The sequence below is a fragment of the Callospermophilus lateralis genome, chromosome 9 (genome assembly GCF_048772815.1).
Source record: "Callospermophilus lateralis isolate mCalLat2 chromosome 9, mCalLat2.hap1, whole genome shotgun sequence".
Lineage (NCBI taxonomy): Eukaryota > Metazoa > Chordata > Mammalia > Rodentia > Sciuridae > Callospermophilus > Callospermophilus lateralis.
The window spans coordinates 8430807-8452666 of NC_135313.1; the positions used below are offsets into that span (position 1 = coordinate 8430807).

The 21860-nt window shown below is 43.0% G+C and overlaps 1 protein-coding gene across 1 annotated transcript in view; it reads right to left on the reverse strand.

Annotated features, from left to right (window-relative positions):
- Nucleotides 1-4694: 4694 nt before the first annotated feature.
- The window catches only part of Cab39 (calcium binding protein 39), an 81797-nt gene continuing 64631 nt past the window's right edge, over nt 4695-21860 (reverse strand). The window contains exons 5-9 of the mRNA XM_076866155.2: nt 21685-21853; nt 14233-14292; nt 10496-10561; nt 7820-7963; nt 4695-7283 (exon numbers count right to left, since the gene is read on the reverse strand). Coding sequence (XP_076722270.1) covers nt 7095-7283; nt 7820-7963; nt 10496-10561; nt 14233-14292; nt 21685-21853 — 628 coding nt within the window. The 3' untranslated portion in view covers nt 4695-7094. The remainder of the gene's footprint in view (nt 7284-7819; nt 7964-10495; nt 10562-14232; nt 14293-21684; nt 21854-21860) is intronic.

Genomic DNA, 21860 nt, shown 5'->3' on the forward strand with positions numbered 1-21860 from the left:
AATCGGGGGCCTGCTCAGGTACTGAATGCACATGGCACCTCTGGATCCCCAGGGGAGCCGGGGAACTGCATAGCAGGAGAGCCCTGTCCTCATCGTTGCCTTGGGCCAAGGCCCCTCTGTTCACTGGACTTTGATTACCTGCTTTTGACAATTTTGAAGGAAGGCGGGCACTTGGGGCAAAGGTACAGCATGCTGGATTAGAGATGCTGCCTGCCAGGACCACTTCTTTGCTTCCCATTACTGTTTGGCCTTAGCTGAGTGACTTAATCTCTCTGTACAATCAGGATAATAGAGGACCTCTCATTCTGAGGGTTATGAAGATTGAGTAGGTTATCCCTTATGAAGCATCTAACAATCGCTCAGCAAGTGTTAATGAGAAATTGTTGGAGAACTTGAAGGAACAGGGATCTGCTTTCGTGGCTGCTGTAGAAGGCATGGGTGAGTTTCCCAGATTAAATGGGCAAGCTGCTTCATCATAAGATGGAACCTCCAAGTTTGTTTCTTAAGAAGGGAAAAAGAACTTTCCTACCCGTTTAGGGGGTTGTCTGATAGTTTGGAGGATGTTCGACTTGCAACTTTTGAAACTACACGCTTCATGGCAGGACACATCCACTGTTGATGGGATGGGCGAGAGGCCAGGCAAGGAATCAAGGATGATCCCCACATTGCTGGCTTAAGACACCAGGGGACCTTGGCGCCCTGAGCTTGGGGTCCCTGGTGGGTGGCCTCCATCGGGCTGTTTTGTGCTGCGGTTGCTGGTTGGGAGGTGGATGCTGCATCCTACCTCGTCTTTTTCATCATATCCTACATCCTGTTCTGGCTTCTCGTCCTGCTCCCTGGCCGTTTATCACTTTTTAATTTCCACCACTTTGTTATGAGACATTTTGAGCACACAGAAATGGAAAGAATTTTATAGGGAGAAGCCATATAATGGGGAGAAGGGACAAAAGTCCCACAGAGACAGAAAGGATGTAGGAGTTCCATCCTCCTGGCCCCTTGCTCCTCAGGTGTGGGCTGGGCACGGTGACTTCCTTCCTAAGAAGGCAGAGTCGACAGAGGGCAAAAACGAAGAGCAACCTGACAGGGGAGACACCTGGAGAACCTCCCTGGGTCACAGTCAATGTCAGCAGGGAAGTCCTGTTGGTACAGGTACCCTGGACAGGCTGGGGTAACAGGATGTGTCCTCCCCCACCACCTCATTCTAACCCCTGGGAAAACAGCAGGCAGACCTCCGGGGGTGGGGGAGACTCTGTAAGGAACTGCAGTGATGGCGGGTGACTAAGGTGTTATGGGGAAAGCTGGGTGTGGTGTCTTTTGGGGACTCTACTACATTTGCATTTTTTCCCCACCTGGAAACCGAAGAGTCTTCTAAAACATAAAATTTAACAAACAGTTGTATACCCATCACCTAAATTTTACCCTTCACATTGTGTCTCACATCCCTCTTTCTAACCCCCTTGGCCACTCCCTCCTTATGGTTGAAAACAGTCCCCAGGAAGCTCAGGGCAGCCTGGTATGTGACACTTCTGTCCTTTCTTCTTTGTCACACTGGGCTGGCCCTAGAAGGCTCAGCTGCTTCTAAACACGGGGCTCCACTGCCACCCAGTGGGCTTCTCAGAGAATGACCGCAGAAGCTGGGGGAACTGTGGGCTGTCCTAGCAGCAGGGACACCATGGAGAGGCTGACTCCACAGAGACCCAGGGCCCTGCGTCCCAACTGCACCATGGTTTTCTAGGATTCATCCTCCTTACTTTCAACAAAGTTTCTTTTGGAAGGGGCGGACGAGAATCCCTCAGTTTTGCCGGCATGTTGGCTGGTGATGAACAAAGAGCTGTGGGCACATCCCCCACCCCACGGCTGGTTTTGAAAGATGAGTCTGGGGCCTCTGGAAGCTCCTTGGGCAGCAGGGCAGCCTGATGAGCCCTGCCACTCATTATCTGGTGGCAGGCTTTCATGTACCCATGGTGGTCACAGTCCTAAGTTTCGCACCGAAAGGGACCGCAAGGAGGCTTCAGGAGGTCTGGCAACCCCATTTGGCCACCCTGACTTCCTCTCCCAGGAGGAAGGGCCCCATAGGTCTGACCTCAGGTGGGCCATCCACGCCTCCGACTCAGCAGAAGGAACAAGCATATCCTGGGGCCTTGATCCCCGGAAACACTGGTCCAGAGCAGGGTGTGAGCCAGGGAGAGCTCAGAACCCATAGAAGCCCTCCGTGGAGCTGCTGGCCAAGGAGGTGGGCATTGGGGCTCAGTCCTGCTTCAGACAAGAGGAGGCGAGCACCTGTCCTTGCCCAGCAGCCACTGTTGGCAGAGGACTGCTTCTGCCTGTGGCTCCAGGGGAGGCACCCAGGTGGGTACGGGAGTTCACACTTGGCAGTGGGCCACAAAGGACAGCGTAGGCACTGCCGGCTCTGTTGGCATGCTTGGTTGATGAAGGCTGGCACCTGACCTGCCTGCCTGGGCAACTGGGAAGCCCAGGGCCACACAGATTCCACCACGTATGGCGGGAGCCACTCGAGTTGCGGGTGGGGGCCTAACTCTCCCCACCTGTTTCTCCAGGCGGGGAGGACCTTGTAAGAAAGGCCTAGTGGCCTGTGGTGAACACCTGTAAGCAGTGTTTCTGGGAAGGGTACCTTTGTTCCCAGGGACTGGGCAATTCAGGGGACCACATGCCTTCAGTCCCAGCCCATGTGGAGAGGAAGCCTCTAGGGTGCAGCCTGGGGAGGCTGGCCTGCTCCTCCTGAGGCCACTGCTCACCATGGCCTCTCAACCAAACACAAGGACCAGCCAACTAAAGCCAGCCTGTGTCAGTTCCATGGACCAAGATTAAAGTGGTAACAATTTATTACCCAGGAACAGGGGTTCTGCTGAGCTGCAACAGCTGTAAAACCTTTCGACCTTGTGGAAAATGTTGAAAATTAGGCATCTTCCCTAGAAATCACCGGAGTCTGTCTTACGGAAGTGCTACCTAGAAAAGAAATTAATGGGCTGGGGCTGGGGCTGAGTGGTAGATAGAGCACTTGCCCAGCGTGTGTGAGGTGCTGGGTTCGATTCTCAGCACTGCATATAAATAAATGAATAAAATAAAGGTCCATCAACAACTAAAAAAATAAATAAATAAATTAAAAAAAAAAAAAGAAATTAACAAATTGCAGAAAGACTACTTAATGGATCCCAGAGGCGTCCAACTCTTGCATAGAAACCTGCTGATCACCATCCTTGGATTTTCTTCCCAAGGGACATGTCCTCAGGTGCAACGTGTGCTCAACCTTCAGGCCCAGTGTGGATGGCTACAAGAGGAACCAGACACTGGCAAGGCCTCAGAGGTCACCGTGGTGCACGCAGGCGAAAACACCGTGCACTGAAGAGATGCGGCCTGTGCAACCACCAGTCGGGGTCAATGCTGGGAGATGGGCTCCCTGAAGGGTCAAGGCTCACAGTCCCAAGACTTCCTCAGCTGCTTGGTGGAGGCAGGCAGGTTGACTGGAAGTGAAATGTTAGTGAGCAGATGCTGATAGTCACTTGAGGTGAAGCTCAAAGGGGACGTACTCAAGACTGCTCCTAAGGTCTTTGGGCAAGGTCTATTTTTTGGCAGGCAGTAGGGCCTCAAGAACACCATGTAGGAGCATCTTATCTTGTCCTGGCCTGCTGGAACCAGATGGCCTGAGTGGACATCAGGCTCTGGAAGATGTGGTAGGAACACAGCAAGGTTGGGAAGACCATGCTGCAAGTTCAGGAGCAGAGAAGACAGGGTCCAGGCAGTGCTTGAGGATCTCTCTGGCACATTCTCCTGCGGGATTTCCCATGTCCAGGGAGTGGCTCCAGGTTCCTTCCAGAATGAACCTGTGTGATGCACTGCATCCCTGGTGATCTTGTTTGGTCCTGGTGTGTTAGGATGGCAGGTTAAGAATCCTATAGCCCCTGAGCAACCTGGGGCTGGAGGCTTGGGGTTTAGTTGCAGAGGAGGATGGTATTCCGATTGGTGACTGGGAGAAGTGAGATCTGAGCTGCAGTGCCACTCTAGCTGCGAGGGTGGTCACCTTCAGAAGCAGCAGACACAGGTTGTAACTTCCTGGTGCAGTGGTCAATGTGGAGTCACAACATTTAAGTAGATAAAACTGCCCAGCAGAAACGATAGCAGGAAGGTGCTGTTATTCAGATGAGGGGCTTTGGACAAGGGAACATCCCTTGCCCTTCTGCCAGAGCACGGAAGTCTCATTTCCTGTTAAATATCAGGGTTAAAAGTAGAGGGCAGGGTGTGCCCAAGGTTAGGTGGCTTCCTGGAAGTCCATGCCGGGGTTCAGCTGAGCACCTTGCTCCCAGTTCTTTGCTGGTTGTCACCTCCCTCCAGCAACTTGTGAACACCCTACCAAGCAGCTGGTCTATCTTGGAGTGTCATAAAGAAAAGGGTTTAGAGCCAGAGAGGATCACTTCCCCAATGTTATGGTCTGAAAAATGGCATAATGACACTCAGCTGTGGCACTAGGATGGCGACATCGAGCTGCGTGCTACAGCAGGCATGTGACAGGGAAGTGGAAACTGCCCTTTTGGTATATAAAATCTTGAACAGAGAAAAAGAGGAGTGTTCACTGTTTGCTCTCCAGATTGGGACAAAATTTGTGCCTGTGTCCTGATGGGGCTGTTTACAAAGACACGAGTGCAGCTGTCCAAAAGATATTACGAAGAGGGACAAAGTTGTTTCTCCAAAATTTTATTTTAATTTAAATTACAGGGCCAGCCAGATATTCTGATAAGAAATTCACTTTTCCTCAGGAGGAAGAAAATGCTTTCATGGCATTAACAACTGTATACATCTCCACTTTTTCTTATAGGGTTAAAAATCACATTAAGTAACTGCTTAAGTAAAATTAAATCTTTGTAACACAAAAACAAACCACTTCCAGTATAATAATTTGGTAATATGAATATATTAAATGATCGAAACTTCAATGCAACTTTTCAACTTTGAACGTTTTTACAATGTTTTGTTTAAAAACAAAAACCAGAAAGTCTGAACTACTTCCGGCATCCAATGCATTAGTAACATACAAAAATTTTGACACACTGCACCCCGTCCTCCACATGAAAGGCTCTAGAGCGACAATCATGGACCTGCCCAAGTGGAAGCTGTTCTGTGTTTGGACTTCTAAGAACTAGCTTGGCAAGGAGACGCTTCTTCCACTCGGTGTGGTGACTGCATTCACACCGGCTGCTGACACGCGCCACTTGACCACAAGAACCAGAATGCTCTTCTGCGGCTGGGCCTGCCTCCTCCATGGCAGGGGTTTTGTTTTGAGGAGGTCAGAACGCTTTCCCTACTTCCTTCTGGTAGAGAACATGAGTTATTTCACACAGATTCTTGTAAAAGCAGCCTCGGGAAAACCAATTACCGTAGACTGCCATTTAAATTAAACAGAATAAAACCTATTTTCTGGAGTGGTTTTTCAAATTGGTGTCCTTTGGAGGAGATCTTAAAACCTGCTGAAACATCAATTGGAAGGCTCATTTTACTGGCTGATAAATAATCCAATTAGTAAGAGGCTAGCAAAGAATAATCATATAATAAATTTCTTAATCAGCTACAGCCATGCTGAATTCAAACTGGCAAACTCTGATTCATAAGTTGTTAGTTGTGATTTTCGTATCACTAAAATGAACAGATACCATTCTAATAACTTTACACAGATAGAGTCTAGGAGACATTGTTCTGCTGTGGTCACAGTAACAAAAAGTGGTGCAAAATCAGTTACTTTATAAATACTGATAATTTGCAGCATTAAGGAACAGGACATTAAAAAAAATAAATTTCCCCGTAGGACACCTATGGCTAGGAACTTTTCTTTTCCTAAGAGAAGCCAAAGTTTTAATTATTCAGTTTCACAACTATTGTACTGGATTACTTACTCTAAGAAAGAAAGGGTGCTCTACAGAGGCCCCCCACAAATAATCAGCATTTATTTAGCATAATCTGTATCATTCATATATCTGGCAAACTTATGACTCATTTTAATGAATAAGGCCAATATTATGCAGGAAAGTGTAGCGGACTGAGTTCCAGGTTTGTGGTTCCGCAAATCATGGCACCCCATTAGGTAACTGAATACAAAGGATTGGTTTACTTTTTTCTTTTAATGCTGTGATCCTTAAATGTTAAATCAGCATTTTCATGTGATCTGAAGTATTTCAATTACATATGAGCATTCATTTTTTTTTTTGCAAAAAACTCAGTATTAGGTAATAGTTACATACTACTACAATAACATTCCTCTGCTGTACAAATTAAACCATTTAAAAGAAATGAGCATTCTAAGAATTATATACAAAAGAAACCTGTAAGCAGTGTTGAAATGAAATGCAAGGTGTTGTTGTTGTTGCTAGCTCTACTGTTTAAAATATCTTCAAAAAGTAAAATTAACAAATACCCTTCAACATATCCAGGTTTACAAGTTTCAAGAAAATCAAATGTCAAAAAAGTTCTACAAAGCTGTGAAAAGCCTATATACATTTTCCTTATGACCTTATGAAGCTTCATACTTTTTAAGAAGTTGCTAAGTTTCAGTATCAATTTATTCGCACGTCAACTTAATCCGCCCCAAAAGCTCACATCTTGGATATAGTTCCCCTGATTTCCAAAAAGCTCTGCATGCACGCTCTTTCTTCAGTGAAGGCAGGTGTACAGTCTGATGCAAGGATGCCACGTGTGCACACGCCACACTGCGCTCAGATCTTTCCCAAAGAGGAATGGAAACACACGGGTGTGCCTGGGTGCTATCAGGGCCTCTCCCCTACACCACTCTCATCCATACGTTTGCCTCCACAAACTCAGCCACGCTCAGAACTCCTACAAGCAAACGCAGTCTTTGAATTCTGAAATGACACAAAGATCAAGAAAAAGCCCACGTGCGCTCTAGTGTGTAAGCAGCAGCAGCTACGTTCTCCAACCTGGACTGAAAAACAAAAAGGTAAAATGAAAAACCGTTCACTTAACAGCAGATTAGCAGTAATGTTCCTCATGAATCGATAAGAGTGCCTGATGCTGAATAGCTAACAGCAAATGCTGAATTTGGATTTAATATTTTAGATGTTTATTGGAAATTAGGCTTCTTGCTGAGCTGGTCTCTTCAAATCCCTGATCTGTTTAACTAAATAGGTCTTCTCATCGTTGAACTGCTCGTCCTCGGTCCTGTCATTTTGAAACTTGCTGAGGAACTCGATAAGTTTGGTCTGGTTCTTGAGAAGGATGTCCAGGATGGGCTGTGTCTTGTTAGGATTGGCCACAAACACCTGCAGAGAGAGAAGCCCAAGTCAGTCAGAGAAAGAACACGGGTCTGGGTGTGCTCCTGGGGCAAGCAATGAAGCCAGGGGAATAGTTTTTGCTTTAGAGGAGCTTATTTTTCATAACATGGGGAAAAATAATAATTACACGTTATAGCACAAATAGCATTGCCAAACTCATTCTGCCTATCCTTAAACACAGTGGTTAGTACTAAATACAGACTGATATTAGAATAAAATGAGCAGAAATCATTTCTGGGCCTAGGAGGTTAGATGGATTTTAAGTCAAAACCTTCATGGAAAGCATTAAGAAATGCTTTTACTCTGCAATGAATAATCTACTGTGCCAAAGATAATAATACTCTTTTATAAATATACTTTCTTGTTCCCAAAAACAATTTTAGGTCTTTCTGTTTAAATGTTGTACCACACAAATATGAAAATTGAATTATATTATTATTACCAAAATGAAGTTAACAATATCTTCAGTAATTTGTAAATAGAAAGAGATAAACAATTCTGGAGAAAAATATTATTTACTCTACCTTGAAAACGTGAAAGGCCTCAAACTGGATGTTACGACTTTTGTCTCGTAGAAGGTTCATCATTAACTTGAGGTTCTCAGGTTTACTGATGTATTTTGTCATAATTGTGAAGTTGTGTCGATCTAACAGTAGTTCACCGAGAAGCTGAGAAGATGTTAAAACAATTATTCTTAAATTATTGAGTTTTAAACCAAACCCAAAGTTTTAAAAATAACTCATTCTGTAATCACCAGTACTAAATAAAAAAATGTGAAGTCTTACACAAGAAATATAAATTTGCTGGCAAAATATAGGAATAAATAAATACCAATGTGGCTGCAAAAAAGATAGTACCAATTAAACTTCATCTTTAAAGTACCACTGGGGCCTGGCGCAGTGGCGCATGCGTATAATCCCAGCAGCTTGGGAGGCTAAGACAGGAGAATTGCGAGTTCAAAGCTAGCCTCAGCAGAAGCGGGGTGCTAAGCAACTCAGTGAGACCCTGTCTCTTAATACAAAATAAGGGCTGGGGATGTGGCTCAGTGGTAGAGTGCCCCTGAGTTCAATCCCTGGTACCCCTGACCCCCCCAAAAAAGTACCACTCGTCTCAAAACTGTTGCATGTGTTCATGATGTCTTCAATCTGGCCTATGACTAAAATAAACTGTGAGAACGAATGAGTTGCTTCATTCATATCCATCAATAAAGGCTTACAAATGCCAGTCTCCTTACAGTACTGCAAAAACAGAAAATGAAAATCCCCAACAAAAATACCTACAAACCCAAAACAGAAAAACCCATAAAACAAATGCCAGTCTCAAGCTTCCTTTTCATGTTGGTAATTTGGGGTGGTAGAAAGTTTTTAAAACCTTTTTTCTTATTCAAGAAGTCCAAGAACCCAAAATTTGTTCAAAGGTTATTGATTTGCCAATACATCTCCCCTTCTCCAGTGAAGAGGAACCAGGCCTGGAAGCTGGTGTCCCAGGTCACCCTGTCTGGCCTCTGACTCCTCTGAGCTGTGCAACTGTGTAACCACGGGAGAAAGCAGAATGTGTTGGCTCTTCTAGGATCACAGAGAAGGAACCTCTCCAAGCTAATATTCAGAGAGGGGAAGTGCCTCCACCAACTGCCAAAATTCCCCACAACCCCCTGAAGAAGTTGTTCTTATCAGTCAGTAGACTACCAGATGATCATGGAGGTGGGGACTAGGATAAGTTGAAGATCCCCAACCTCAGGCTGAGAGGATGGCTGGGAGGTTAGGCCCCCACCATGGTAACTGACAGAAAGCACTAGGTGTGCCTGAACTATTTTGGTACTGACACTTTTCCAAGATGGGGCTGTTATTGATCCCTGACTACGAGTTATGGCCTTAAGAAAAAAGAAGGATGTTGCTCATCAGGTGGAAAGGACTCCATTGGAAATCTGCATGGCAGACTATTCTTATCAAAGGACACAAAGTATTAGTGTCTTTCTACAGAAAAATAAGGTCTTTAAAGGAGATCTCCCTATGGCTGGAAGGGGCAGAAGGAACAGGGTCTTGATGAATATGAATTCAGATACCTCAGAGGGGGAGGAACTCCGGGTAGAGTCTAATTTAAAATGAACCTGGCAAAACATGTAAACAGTTACAAACTTCCCCTCTCAATCCTTTGTGATCTATCTATTCTTCCCACCAGGACCATTTACTGACAGAATAATAGTGGTAGTTATGCATTTATTAACTGCCCTAAGAATTTAGGGCAGCAAACTTTTTCTGTAAAGGGCGAGACACTAATATTTTAACCTTTGCAGGCCATATCATATGGTCTCTGGGGCAAGTATTTTAAAACTGTGTTGTAGCCTGAAACAGCCTTAACAATATGTAAACAAATGAACACATGTGTTCCTATAAAACTTTGTTTACAAAACTAGGTAGTTGGCTATGGCTAGATTTGGCCCTTGGACTGTAGCTTCTTATTTGTTTATTTTTATGTGGTGCTGAGGATTGAACCCAGTGCCTCACATGTACTAGGCGAAGGCTCTATGGCTGAGCCACAACCCCAACCCCTGGACTGTAGTTTTGCCAACCTTTGTTCTAGAGTTTAAATCTTATTTATCTTCTTTTTATTATTATTGGTGGAGTTCTTTTTTTGTGTGTTTTTTTTTTTTTTGGAACTGGGGGTCAAACCCAGGGCTTTGCAAATGCAAGACAGACGCTTTGCCACTGAGCTATATCCTAGCCCTAGAGTTTAAATCTTAAATTTAACCGTTTTTAGTTAGTTTCAACTAGAATTGCCCATATTCTGTGTTGATCAAAAGTATAGCCCAAGTTGTGGCAGGCTTGCACCACTGTCCCCTCCCCTCACAGCCTTGTGGGCAGCTGCTCAGGGCACAGGGAATCTATAATCCTTCACCTAGTTGGCATGATTCTAAGTTTTAAAGATATGGTTCAAAACCTAAATACTGCATTGCTAGGAGACAAAGCCCTCTGAAAATTTGCCCATTCCCTTTTGGTGTCTCTAGCTGACGAGGGCGCAGGCAGGTATACCACAGGGACCGCGGCCATGTCCTGTTCCTTTCTGCAAAAATCCTGACAGTGGACTAATGTATGTCCCCATGAAGTCTACAACCCACACCAGGCATGTCTCCCTTTCCCCAAATCCAAACTTCGAAAACAGAAAAGAGAAACAAGTGACACGAAGTCATGAGTCTGTCATACCTTCAGTGACTGTCTCTTGGTCACATAATTTTCTGAATGAAGTAGCTTCTCATATTCACTGAAAAACTACGAGACAAGAACACATATTAGGGTTATTTAAGAAAAAAACTGGCAGAAAACATAAAGCTCGAGGTCAAACTCTTGACACCATACAGGTCAGTGGTTGCCCAAGCTCTTGTGCTGCCACTTCCTCTGAAGCCCGCTTATCACCTGTGTGAAGGGGGCTCCTGCAAGGCTCCAGCCATGCCCAGACACCGCTCAGTCAAGTCCTCTGGGCGACCCCAAATGCTATGAGCACAAAACAATGCTCCCTCCGCCCCACAGTTTTCCCATGATTAAGTCAGTGGTCATTTCTTGGTATTAGTCCAGAAAACCCTTTTTAAAAAAATGAGAACTCAATATATCTAAAGCACAACAAAGAGAAATTACATGTTTTATGTATCAAGCAAGGCCAGAAAATAATTAAGACGGTAAGAGAGAAGAAACCCAGTACTGTGCTAAACAGAGAAGCGAGAGTCAGGCTCAAGCCTGAAAGACGGGAGAGATTTCATTTGGAAACATATTCCTGGGGGATAAAAAAATAAGGGCATAGCTTGAGGGCGGACCTGGAGAAGACAGGATGCTACAAATCTAAGAGCTGACAAGAGGCCACAAGATCTTCAAAGTGGCAGCACTAACAAGAAGTGTCACTAGAATGGCAAGGGCTGTGAGTCACTTCCCTAAAGCAGGGAAGTAGAAAATGGAGAGGACGAACAAAGGGCCCAAGGCTGTCCTTGAAACATTTAGTATTTTTAGAAGGTCAGGTAGCTTTAAGGCTATATATACATTCTGCTTTTTTTTTTTTCTTCAGATAGGTTTAAAATGTTGCCAGTTTGAAGAATCAGTATGACTCTGTTGGGTATTTGAGCTTTCCTGAGACTTTTCACTGGGTGTGGTGGCTGCTACATAATGCTTGCTTTGTCACTGGTCCATCTGTGCTTTGCCCTAGGAAGAGTTCTCATTAGCCATTCATCTGGGGTTTGGAGAGGGGGTTGGCAAATTAAGGCCCACAGGCTGAATCCACCCCATTGCAGAATTTGCTGAAACTCAGCTACTATGCTCATTTGCTTATTACAAATAAATTCATTTTTGTACTAATGAATTATTTATGGTACTTTTTGTGGTATCACAGAAAGGAGAATGGACAGAGGCCACAGGGCCCATGAAACCTCAAATATTTAACTCTCTGGCACTCCTGGCTTGGGGGTAGCTTTGAGGCAGTCACCTAATTTGTATGCAAGTAAGTTAAAACTGCTCTTTTCAAATAACTGTTGCAATGATGATTAAAAGAGCTAGGTCCACCTTAATCAGTAACAAAAAATACGTACACCTTAAGTTCTTGACAGAAAATTCAAGTTAAGATTTTCTGCTGCATTTATATGGATATGCTTGGTTGTAAGAAATCACTTTTACGGGGAACAACTTGAGGAGTATGTTTGTAGTCCATGCTTTCCTTCAGATAGGTCCGATTTTCTCTGGGATCAGGACAGCCAGAGGACAGGTAATAAACCTGGGCACTTGCCCCGCCCCCACCTGTGGGCCCCCTCAAATACTTGCTTTCAGGGAACTGCACTTTAGCTGAGTACTGTATATGTTGCAGTGTGGCCTGCAATGACTGTTACCCACTGTGTGACACTGCGACCTGACTCCCCTTTAAGAAGGTGAGTGGAAGAAGTCTGTTTCAGATTCCAGTACTTGGGAAGGATACATTTCTTCTGAGCAACCAGCACATAGTTTACTTTATAAATATTATGATGCTTTGGTTATTAGAAAACTCAAGAGCCAAAGGGTTTAGAATTTGAGAGCATGAATTTTTCTGTAACAACCTCACCTCTGGCCTATTTAGCTTATGTACATCTCCTACCTTTTTTCTCCCTCAGATCTTACTACCCTGGACACATTTCTGTTAGTTTCCTCACATACATAAAATCATGTTAAATGATGCCATCCACTAATAACATGTAGAAAATGATTTTAATGCTCATAGTAAATTTCCTGGAAATTAGCTAGTCTGTGTCTTTAGTAGGATTTAAATTAAGATATTCTGGCACGTTAAAAGATGTTTGAGACCCAGGTATGGAAGTACACACCTATAATCCCAACAACTCTGGAGACTGAGGCAGGAGGATCATAAATTCGAGGCCAGCCTCAGTAACTCAGCTAGAGTAAAAAATGCTGCAGATGTGGCTCAGTGGTAAAATGCCCCTAGGTTCAATCCCTGCTACCAAAAATAAAATAAATAAAATTTGAGACCATGTGGCAATTATAAAGCTGCTAACATTTACTAAATGTTTATTGTGTTTTAGCACTATCTCAGGGGCTTTAGCATCCAAAAACGATGTGCTTCCAGTATGTACCCTTGTCTAATGCCCACACGCCCCAGTAGACAGGGACTTCTTTTGGGCCGAAGATCCTGAGGCAAATGAAGGCAGCTGCCTAAGGTCCTATCAGCACACTCACAGGGCTGGCACCTGAAGGCAGACCTAGGGCAGTCTGACACGAAAGCCCATGTTTCCAACTGCTGGAAAAGGCCCTGATGAAATCAGAGTGCTGCCAATTTAAGTCAACCACATACATACCAAAAAAAACCATACCCATGTCCAAATACCCATGGGCAGAAATAAAAGAACTGGCAGTATTTAAGCCATGTGTGAGGCTGTCTATGAAGGATTTAGTATGTACTTAGCATGGTGTTTTGAGCTACTGGGAGTCGTAGGGGAAAATGAGAATACAAAGACTGAGGAAGCACAGAATTTGCTTCCAAGAATCTTATTATGTAGTTGACCAGCAAAAGGAACAATAAAGTGTTAATAATACCTATGAGTTCAAAGATTCACAGGACTAGTGGAATAATTAAGCCTAAGCCAAATCTTGTGGGATAGATATGAATTTTAAGTGGATTGTTGATATTCTGATTTCTCTAAGAGTAACTATTAGATCTTAGACAACATGGAGTTAAACTACTATGATGTAAGAAAGTGCTGGGGGTATGGAGGGAAGTGCTCAGAGGAAGTAGAACTGGTGTAGTGAAAGGGAACAAGCAGCAATGTGGTCCTGGGGTGGCTGTGTGGGTCACAGGGAATCAAGTCAACAAAGCACCCAGAGCATTTACAATTCTTGGGGGTGGGTGGGGGTCACCATTACCAGGGACTTCTGACATTGACTCAGAGCTGGAAGGGACCTTACCGATGGGCTAGTCCAATGTCCTCATTTTACAAATAAGGGAGGACTTCTAAGTCCCCAAGCAGTAAGTGCCTTGGCCATGGCCACAAAGTAGTTAGCAGTGAAGCAGGAGCAGAGCGGGGTCCTGCCCCCTAGGCCAGCGCTGCTCTCATCCTACCAGCTGCTGCCTCCCTTTCTCTCTATGTATATACAGCAACTGATGGAAAAGGAAGGAAAAGTTAAAAGTCAGATAATAATTCTCCTTTTACTTAACTGTACTTTCATTCAGCAGCAAAATGCCTATTTTCCTTTTCTAAACTAAGAAAAGATGCAAAGGGCAGTGTGTCAACCAAAAGGATTAGGTTCTGATTCTGACCTAGTAACACTCTACACTGTTTCAGTAGAGAAACAAGTATAGCACCAATTAAATATACTATGCATGCAAAATCAATGTTCTGGGGCAAAATGCAATTTAAATCTTTCATGGCTGTTAACAGAAGTTTCAATTTTTTAAAAATAATATTTCACATACTTACTCTATCATAATGCTGTTCCAAAAATTCTGCACTGAGCAATTTATGTCTTGTAAGTAAATCCTAGAAAAAGAAAATACATATATTTTTACAGTTGTTCTCCATTAAATTTCTTTCAGAAAAGAGAATCCTAAAACATTCCATGCCATTTTATCTGATAAAAACTTATTATGTATTACTGTTCATGAATTGTACTGAAATCAGTGATTCTATTCAACAGGGAATAAAATCATCAATAATATGAAATCGCAATTTTAATGATTATGCTATGACAGATCTATAATTCTTAGAAGGAAAAAACCCATAAAAGGCAATGAACAAATATACTAAATAACAAAGGGATTAAAGAAGTGAAATACAAGTTAACAGTTGTAGAATGTCAAACAGTGCTGTGCTGCTTAGTATTCCTATTGGAGAAAGAGGAAATTTCTTTTATTTTAGACATATCAGAAGTTTCTATTATCTTCCTCCTAAATTCAACCACAGTTTCAAATCTAATGCGGTCTTTTTTCAGAGGTAGAATGTTTTTTAAAAGCCCCATCATATTATAAACATTAGTTCCTAACTAAACAGAATATCACAAAAAATGTGGAATTAATAATTAGTTTGTAGTTCTAGTTGGTATTACTATGAAAAAAAGCTCATGCCTCACCCTAGAAAGGCAACACTCATAGATCATTCAGTCAGAAATAATCCTGAGCTAGGAAAAATTCTAGGTGCTAGGCCTTAGACAATAAAATAAGACCCTTTGTCTCAGGGACCTGTGAGCTGGCCATGACTAGCCTTGGTCTCCCCAGGTGGGAAAGAGAAGGGAACATGTGATAGTAGGAATGCCCAGGCAATGTTTGATGAACTAAGGAGTCAAGTTCCTTCAGTGCCACCTACTAGAGAAGTCAGTGCCAGCAACCTCCTTTCTCTGATTCAACTTTCCTTAACTTGTTTTCTTTCCTGTTTACAGCTGAAGGCTGCCCAGGGCTAGCATTTCCTAAAACTTGTTGATGTGGTACTTGGTCCTGAGAAATGCTCTAAGCAGTGTTCTATGGTCAAGCATGTGGGAAGAGCCACAGCTTGACTTTTCTTGTAGAGATGTCAGCGCTCAGGGATTCTGCAGGAAGCTCTTTTGTCACCTACTCCTGTTACCATCCTTCCCCAAAGATCTTCCTTCCCTTTGCCTACCACCCAGCCTCAGCTCTTAACTGGGCATCCCTTCCTCAGAAACCATTCCTGACCGGTCACCGCATGAAAGCACTGGTCACAACTGTAACTTTATATCTGCTTATGGGATTATTTGAAAACAGTCTCTCCTGTACACAAAAATAGACAAAGGGTCATGTCTGTTTTTACTAACCTTTGAGTCACCAGTACTTATGTAGTGCTCCATACTAGGAAGAGCTTAATATTTAGTAAATCAATAAATGAACCAAGAAAACCAGGAAACATGTTTAGAAAAACATCACATTAAACAATCTTCAAAAGTGTGCTTTTCAGAAGGCTTTTAAACCCCATCCCAAAGACTTAGTTGTTCAAACTTCTAGGCAAGGTCATTAGTACTGTTATTTCCTGATCTTAACAGGGTTGCCCAATTTTTTTTCTGAGAATTACAGAGGCAAAATAAGAAATCTGGAGTTTATTTTTAGTATTCTTCAGGAGGAATAGCCACTTTCCTGAAATCATCAGTAGAAATCTGCTGCTTAGCATGGTTACATGTGGAGGACTGTGACCTGGCAGAGTGCTGCAAAATGTCCTCTCATGGAAACAAAGATGAAAGTGGTAGGAGAGTCTCCACCATCTCAGTGCACTGGCCCATAGGGTCAGAGACAAAGAGAAGGAATGTGAGGATATCAACAGAGAAAGCACCAAGTCCATGCCTGCTAAGGAGCACTCACCACCTTTCAGCCTGTCATTGTGCTTTGTTTATGGCTGGCCTCCCTGAGTAGGTGCCACAAGGGCAGCATTTATGTGTATGGATTTCTGCCAAGCCCCAGCACTGAGGCTGGCACAGGGCAGGCAATCAGGGGCTTGGGGAAAGAACAAATGAATAAGTGAACTGAGGGTGAATTAAGGGATGTGTTAGGGTCCACATAAGACTGTCACTTCTAAGGTTTTGTGGCTGAATCACTCCGGAGGCCAATATGAGGAAGTACAGCCCACAGAGCCATTGTTCACTATTCTGCCACAATCTGATACAATAGAATGTGAGGGGAGAGGGGACTTAAGAGAGCTGGCTCTTAACTGAGGTTAAGGCCTTAGGGATGGGTAGGGGAAAGCATCCACCAAATGTTCTACTAGGCAAAGATCTCTAGGTGTAACCATGTTGGGCACCACAATTTTACTTAAGATTTGAGTGAGTTATTTCCTCTAAAGGATATACTCAAGCAGGGGCAGGAGGTTCTCAACTGAGCCACACCTAAAAAGAGGGACTTCTAACATCTCCCATCTATTTGTTCTTCTCTGGGAAATTAGGATATTGTGGTCAATGTGGGAAGCATATCTCAATGGCTGCAGGGTAGAAAGGATTAAAGAAGTTGTGAGATTGCCAAAGTTTGGGCCCTCGTGCATAATAGGATAAAAGTCCTTTGTCAAGGAGGACATTCTGAGGGCCTGGAATGGAGGAGAATTTTTGAAGAAAAGGAGCAACTGTTAAGAGCCAGCACGAGGGGCTGGGCTTGTGGTTCAGTGGTAGAGCATTTACTTAGCATATGTGAGGCCCTGGGTTCGATCCTTGCACCACATAAAAAATGAATAAACATATAAAGGTATTGTGTCCATCTACAACTAAAAAAATATTTAAAACAACAACAAAAACAATAAAGCCAGCACCAGAGAAAAAGGCTAATACTAGGCTAGGAAAGGAGACAGGACTTTGGGAGTTACCTCCCATCTACTGAGAGGTAAGAAGAAACCTTAACTTAGCGACTATCATTAAAAGCTCTGGAGAGCTCAAATAATGGGTCAGGGAGGGACAGAAACCAACAGAAAAGAAAATGAAGCTGAGCACGTGGCAAACACCTGTAATTCAGCTACATGGGAGGTTGAGGCAGAGGCTCCTAAGTTTGAGGTCTAGCCTGGGCAACTTAGTAGATTCATGTCTCAAATAAATAAATAAATGGACTGGGGATGCAGCTCTGTGGTAGAGTACTTGCTTAGAGTGTATGCCACCCTGGGTTAGTCCTCAGAACTGTGGGGAGACGGGGGGAGAGAGAGAGAGAGAGAGAAGAAAATAAAGGGCAAAAAGGGCATGTGGTCAGCGACTCACCAAGTTTATAAGTTACATGTGATGCCATACCAGCAGAGCAGGGGAAAGAAGGATTTATGACCTATATGAATTTCAATACATCCAAAGCACTGGTATAACTTGAAGAAAGGCCAGGGATCATGTCCCAGGTCTAGGAAACTGAGCAGCCAATTTTTAGGATGGGTTGAATTAGAAACCTTCTTAAAAGTTTGAATTTGGGCACCAAACAGCAGGTGACAGATGTCCTTGAAAAAATACTTCTACCTGGGGGGTGGGGCTTATTTTCACAGCATCTTAGCAAGTCTTTTGTCCCCATTTCCCATACGATGCTCAACTATGTCCAGGGACAAGGAACCCAATTCTTTCACTCATGTGGTTTATCTCTGGGCTCTTATAATTAGTAAGTTCTTTCTGTGCTAGAGTCAAAAACCTCTTTTTGATTTATACCTATATTATCTCCAAGTTATTTCCAAACACTGCTAAGGCTGGCAGAATGGCTGCAATCCATTTTTCGGAGGTTCCCACTTTGAATACAAGTAGTATCTCATGGCAAAGTCTGACCATGTCTTCTTTTCTTCAGGTTAAATATGCCCGGTCCTTTAACCTCTCCTTGAATCATAGGTTCTGAGCACAACCTACTGTCTTCTGGAAGTTATCTATTGTTTAAGTGCCTCCTAAAGTGGAGCACCTGGAATGGAGCACATTTACATGTCACCACCTGAGGAGCTCATAACTGAGGGAGAACACTGATTCCTTAGGTTACATACTTATGATCACATGGAGCTTTGGAGACTGTATTCAACATACAGCTTAATTTTATGGAATCTTCAGAATTTTATTTACTCAGAGTGGGCTTTGAGTCAGGTCAGTTGGCTTGGATTCAAATATGGTTTTTCCACTTACTGTCTGACTTCATTCAATATGTCTAGGTTTTTCATCACATATGAAGGTGATGATAACAGTATCTACTTCATAACGTTCTTTTGAGTATCATTAATTGTATCATAGTAATTATTATACTCAGTGATTGTTTAATTTATTAAACAATTTATTATTTATTATTACTTACACCTTATTCCCCTATCCCATTCTTTGTACAATGAGGTCCTCAAGTGGGATATCTCATATCTGCATTTAGTTCGTTCTGTTCTGTCCCCTCTGGATCTTGAATTTTAGGATCTACTGTTAATCTCTCTTTTTCCCTTCCTGGCTAGGACCTACACATTAGATAAGTATGCCTTGTCACCCTTTGGTCATTAATAAATGATAAAAATGTTCAGCTAGGCCAGGTGGGATAAAGCCCAGTGGAGATTGGCTACAAAATGCATCCATTTGACAACAATGTATGGATATGGCTTTGTTTAGTTGTGAATCACTGAGAAAACTCCATCTAGTTCATCTTTGTTTACTGTTTCCATGAGAAGTGATGTGTAGATGTTTCAGTATCTAGCACATCCTCACTGTAATGAAGGAATCATCTAACAGTGACGTTTACTGTGCAAAGACCGCATAGAGGTACAAAACCCCTTATATACTTGTATTATCACCTACATTTTAATAGATGGAGAGATGCAGGTTAAATCAGCAGCAGAGCTGGTTTGAAACAGGCAGCCACGTCCTTAACCCCCCTGACCTGCTGGCATCTATGAGATTAGTATGGCTGAACTTACTCTTAGCGAATCCATGGTAGCTGTGGGCACACGGTTTCCTTTCCAAAATGCTCAGAAATCATCTCTTTAGAAATACTTTCTAGAACCTTACAGAGGTAAAACATCAAGCTCCAAGCTCCACCAGCCTCTCTGGGGAATCTACCTTCTTTTATTCTGGAAAATTGGAAATATATTTGTTGGCCTTCTAATTCTCCTCCCCATCTCCTTAATTCCTCAAAAACAAAACAAAAATCACTAACAAATATTTCACCATCTGGCTTACTATTTCAGTATCCATTCATTCAAGCTATGAATCTTGGACGTATTTAGAAAAGATATTTTTATTTCCTTTTAAGACTTAGCACCTGTTCCATAGGCTCTAACCCTAGGGTTTTGGAAAAGCTGCATTTGTTCAAAAAATTGATGTGTGTAGGGGTACATTTTTTTTTGTGGGGGGAACTGTTGTACATTCTCAAAGGAGAACATGGAACACAGATCCGTTCTTTTTTTTTGTTAGAAAACTGTGCCCTGCAAAGGGCCATCAGCAAAGGGGACAGGGTCCTTCTTCTGCCCTCCTCCTTGTCAGCACCTGTGGTGTGAAGATGCCAGACTGTCCCTGTTGGTCTGGTTGTTCTCTCTGTCCTGACCGCAGTTTCTTTCAGGGAGGTGTGTAAGGGAGCTTCGGTCTGTTTGCCATTTAGCCCCATGAGATTAAGTGTTAGGTCTGTGTCTTTCGACCTGTGTCTCGGCTAGGGGCCCTGTTGCGCTATTCTTGGAGAGGCATCTGATCAGGGACTCTAGTGGGCTCTCTTTCTTGTATAACTGGGAGCACCTGAGATACAGAAGCCAGGCCAGCTTCTCAACCCTCTCTTCTAGAGCTAACCCCTGGAACCCTAAGTTGTTTATAGAAGTTCCCTTTCTTCAAGGTCACTTGCCAGGCTCTGTACAGTCTTTCCCTTTGTGGCCACCAAGACCTGACAGGACTATATTATCCATGGTGATTCTATCACCGCCGTTTTCTCCTTGGAGAGAATTCACTCAAAGAAGCAACTCTAACTGAAATGAAATCATCAGCAAGGCCCATCAAGACTGTCAGATATCACATTTTTGGCATGTAGCCAGCGCATCTCTCTCACCTCTGAGCCAATTTGGTCATCTGTGCCAGGAGTATGTCCTCCACGTGGTCAGGGGTCTGGCTGCATTCTCCCACACCACTGTTGCTCCTCAATCCGCTTCCCTCACCCTCACGCGCCCAGAGTGCTGCCACTCTCGGGATCCTGGCTGTCCTTCCACACAGGGGACTCTCTCCTTGACACAAGGTGCTACTACACACCTCCCTTCAGGCCGGGCTGCTGCTCCTGAATGGGGCATTCCCTTCCGTCGATGCATTCTAATCATGAGTCCTATCCCACCACTGCGGTGACACCTAAGACATCATAGTGACCACTCTATGTTATAATCTCAAACTTAATTTGTTTTGCTTTGTACATTGACATTTAAGTATCTGAAGTATTACCTAAAGCTTCTGATATCCTCTTTAATGGTTTTGGGAAATAAATCCCGAGCACCTTTTACACCATGACCTTATACTCATTCAGTGAAACCCTAATGACCAGTCCCCTGGACTCTGTCCTATCCGAAGGGTGTTCATTCACTGTCAGATACAAATTTTATCTAAAGCCCAAGGTGTGTGCTCATTATGTCACGGGCTCTTTATAATCATAAAACTGAAACTTAACAAGAGGACATTTCTACTACAATAGAGTCCATGGTTTCTGAGCATGGTCGTCTATGTGTAAGTATATGAAATAGTTCTAAATATTTACATATAAGATCAGTCATTTTATAGAGGGGAATTATAATATATAAAGCTTTCACTGGGGAAAATACAAGATTACTGCTTTATTTATATAAATTAAATAGCACAGAACCTTGCAATTCAAATAAAAATCTGCATGTGGTATCATGTGTGCATTTAATTCATACAAATCCACAACAAGGGAGATAAAGTGGATGAGGGGAGGGAGGAAGCAATAGCTGGAATAGTGCAAGTGATTCTGTCCTCTCCCTGAATTTAATAGATGTGCTCTGGTGTGAGGACACAGGTATGACAACAATGTGGCTATCTCTGTCCTGAATGTGGTTCTAGTATTTAATGACATGTACATTCCAAATCAACATGGCCCCTGAAAAGAAGCCAATGACTTCGTCTGTTGCTTAACCAAAGAAATTGCTATAGAATGTCCCAACACAGAAGACCTGGTTGTTAGGCCAACTGTATATTTGTATTTCATATTTAATGGATAATTTAACAAGAAAGTACAATTTTGACCATACAGAACTTCTGCCTTCTTGACAGACTTTACAATCTAACTTTTCCACCTTTTGTAAGCTGTGACTTTTATTACAAATATTTAAAAATCATACCAACACATACAAAATTCATCTTCTCTCTTCCCACTAGAGGGCAGCAGTGTGTAGACTAGGAGGGCAGAGAAAATTTAGGGGGAAAAAAAAAGCACACTTTTTGATCTGAATTGCAAGTGTACTTAGAATTCTAGTTTTTGTTACCTTGAATGTGGCAAATGCATCTGAAGCTATGTCAAATGTTGACATTTCAACATATCTGAAGAAATCGTAAAATTGTTCCGACCACAAAATGATTTTTGCAAGTGGCTCGTGTCTGATGCATTCTCTTAACATTATTCCACAATTCAGAGCTATTTCTGGAGATTCATACCTGTAAA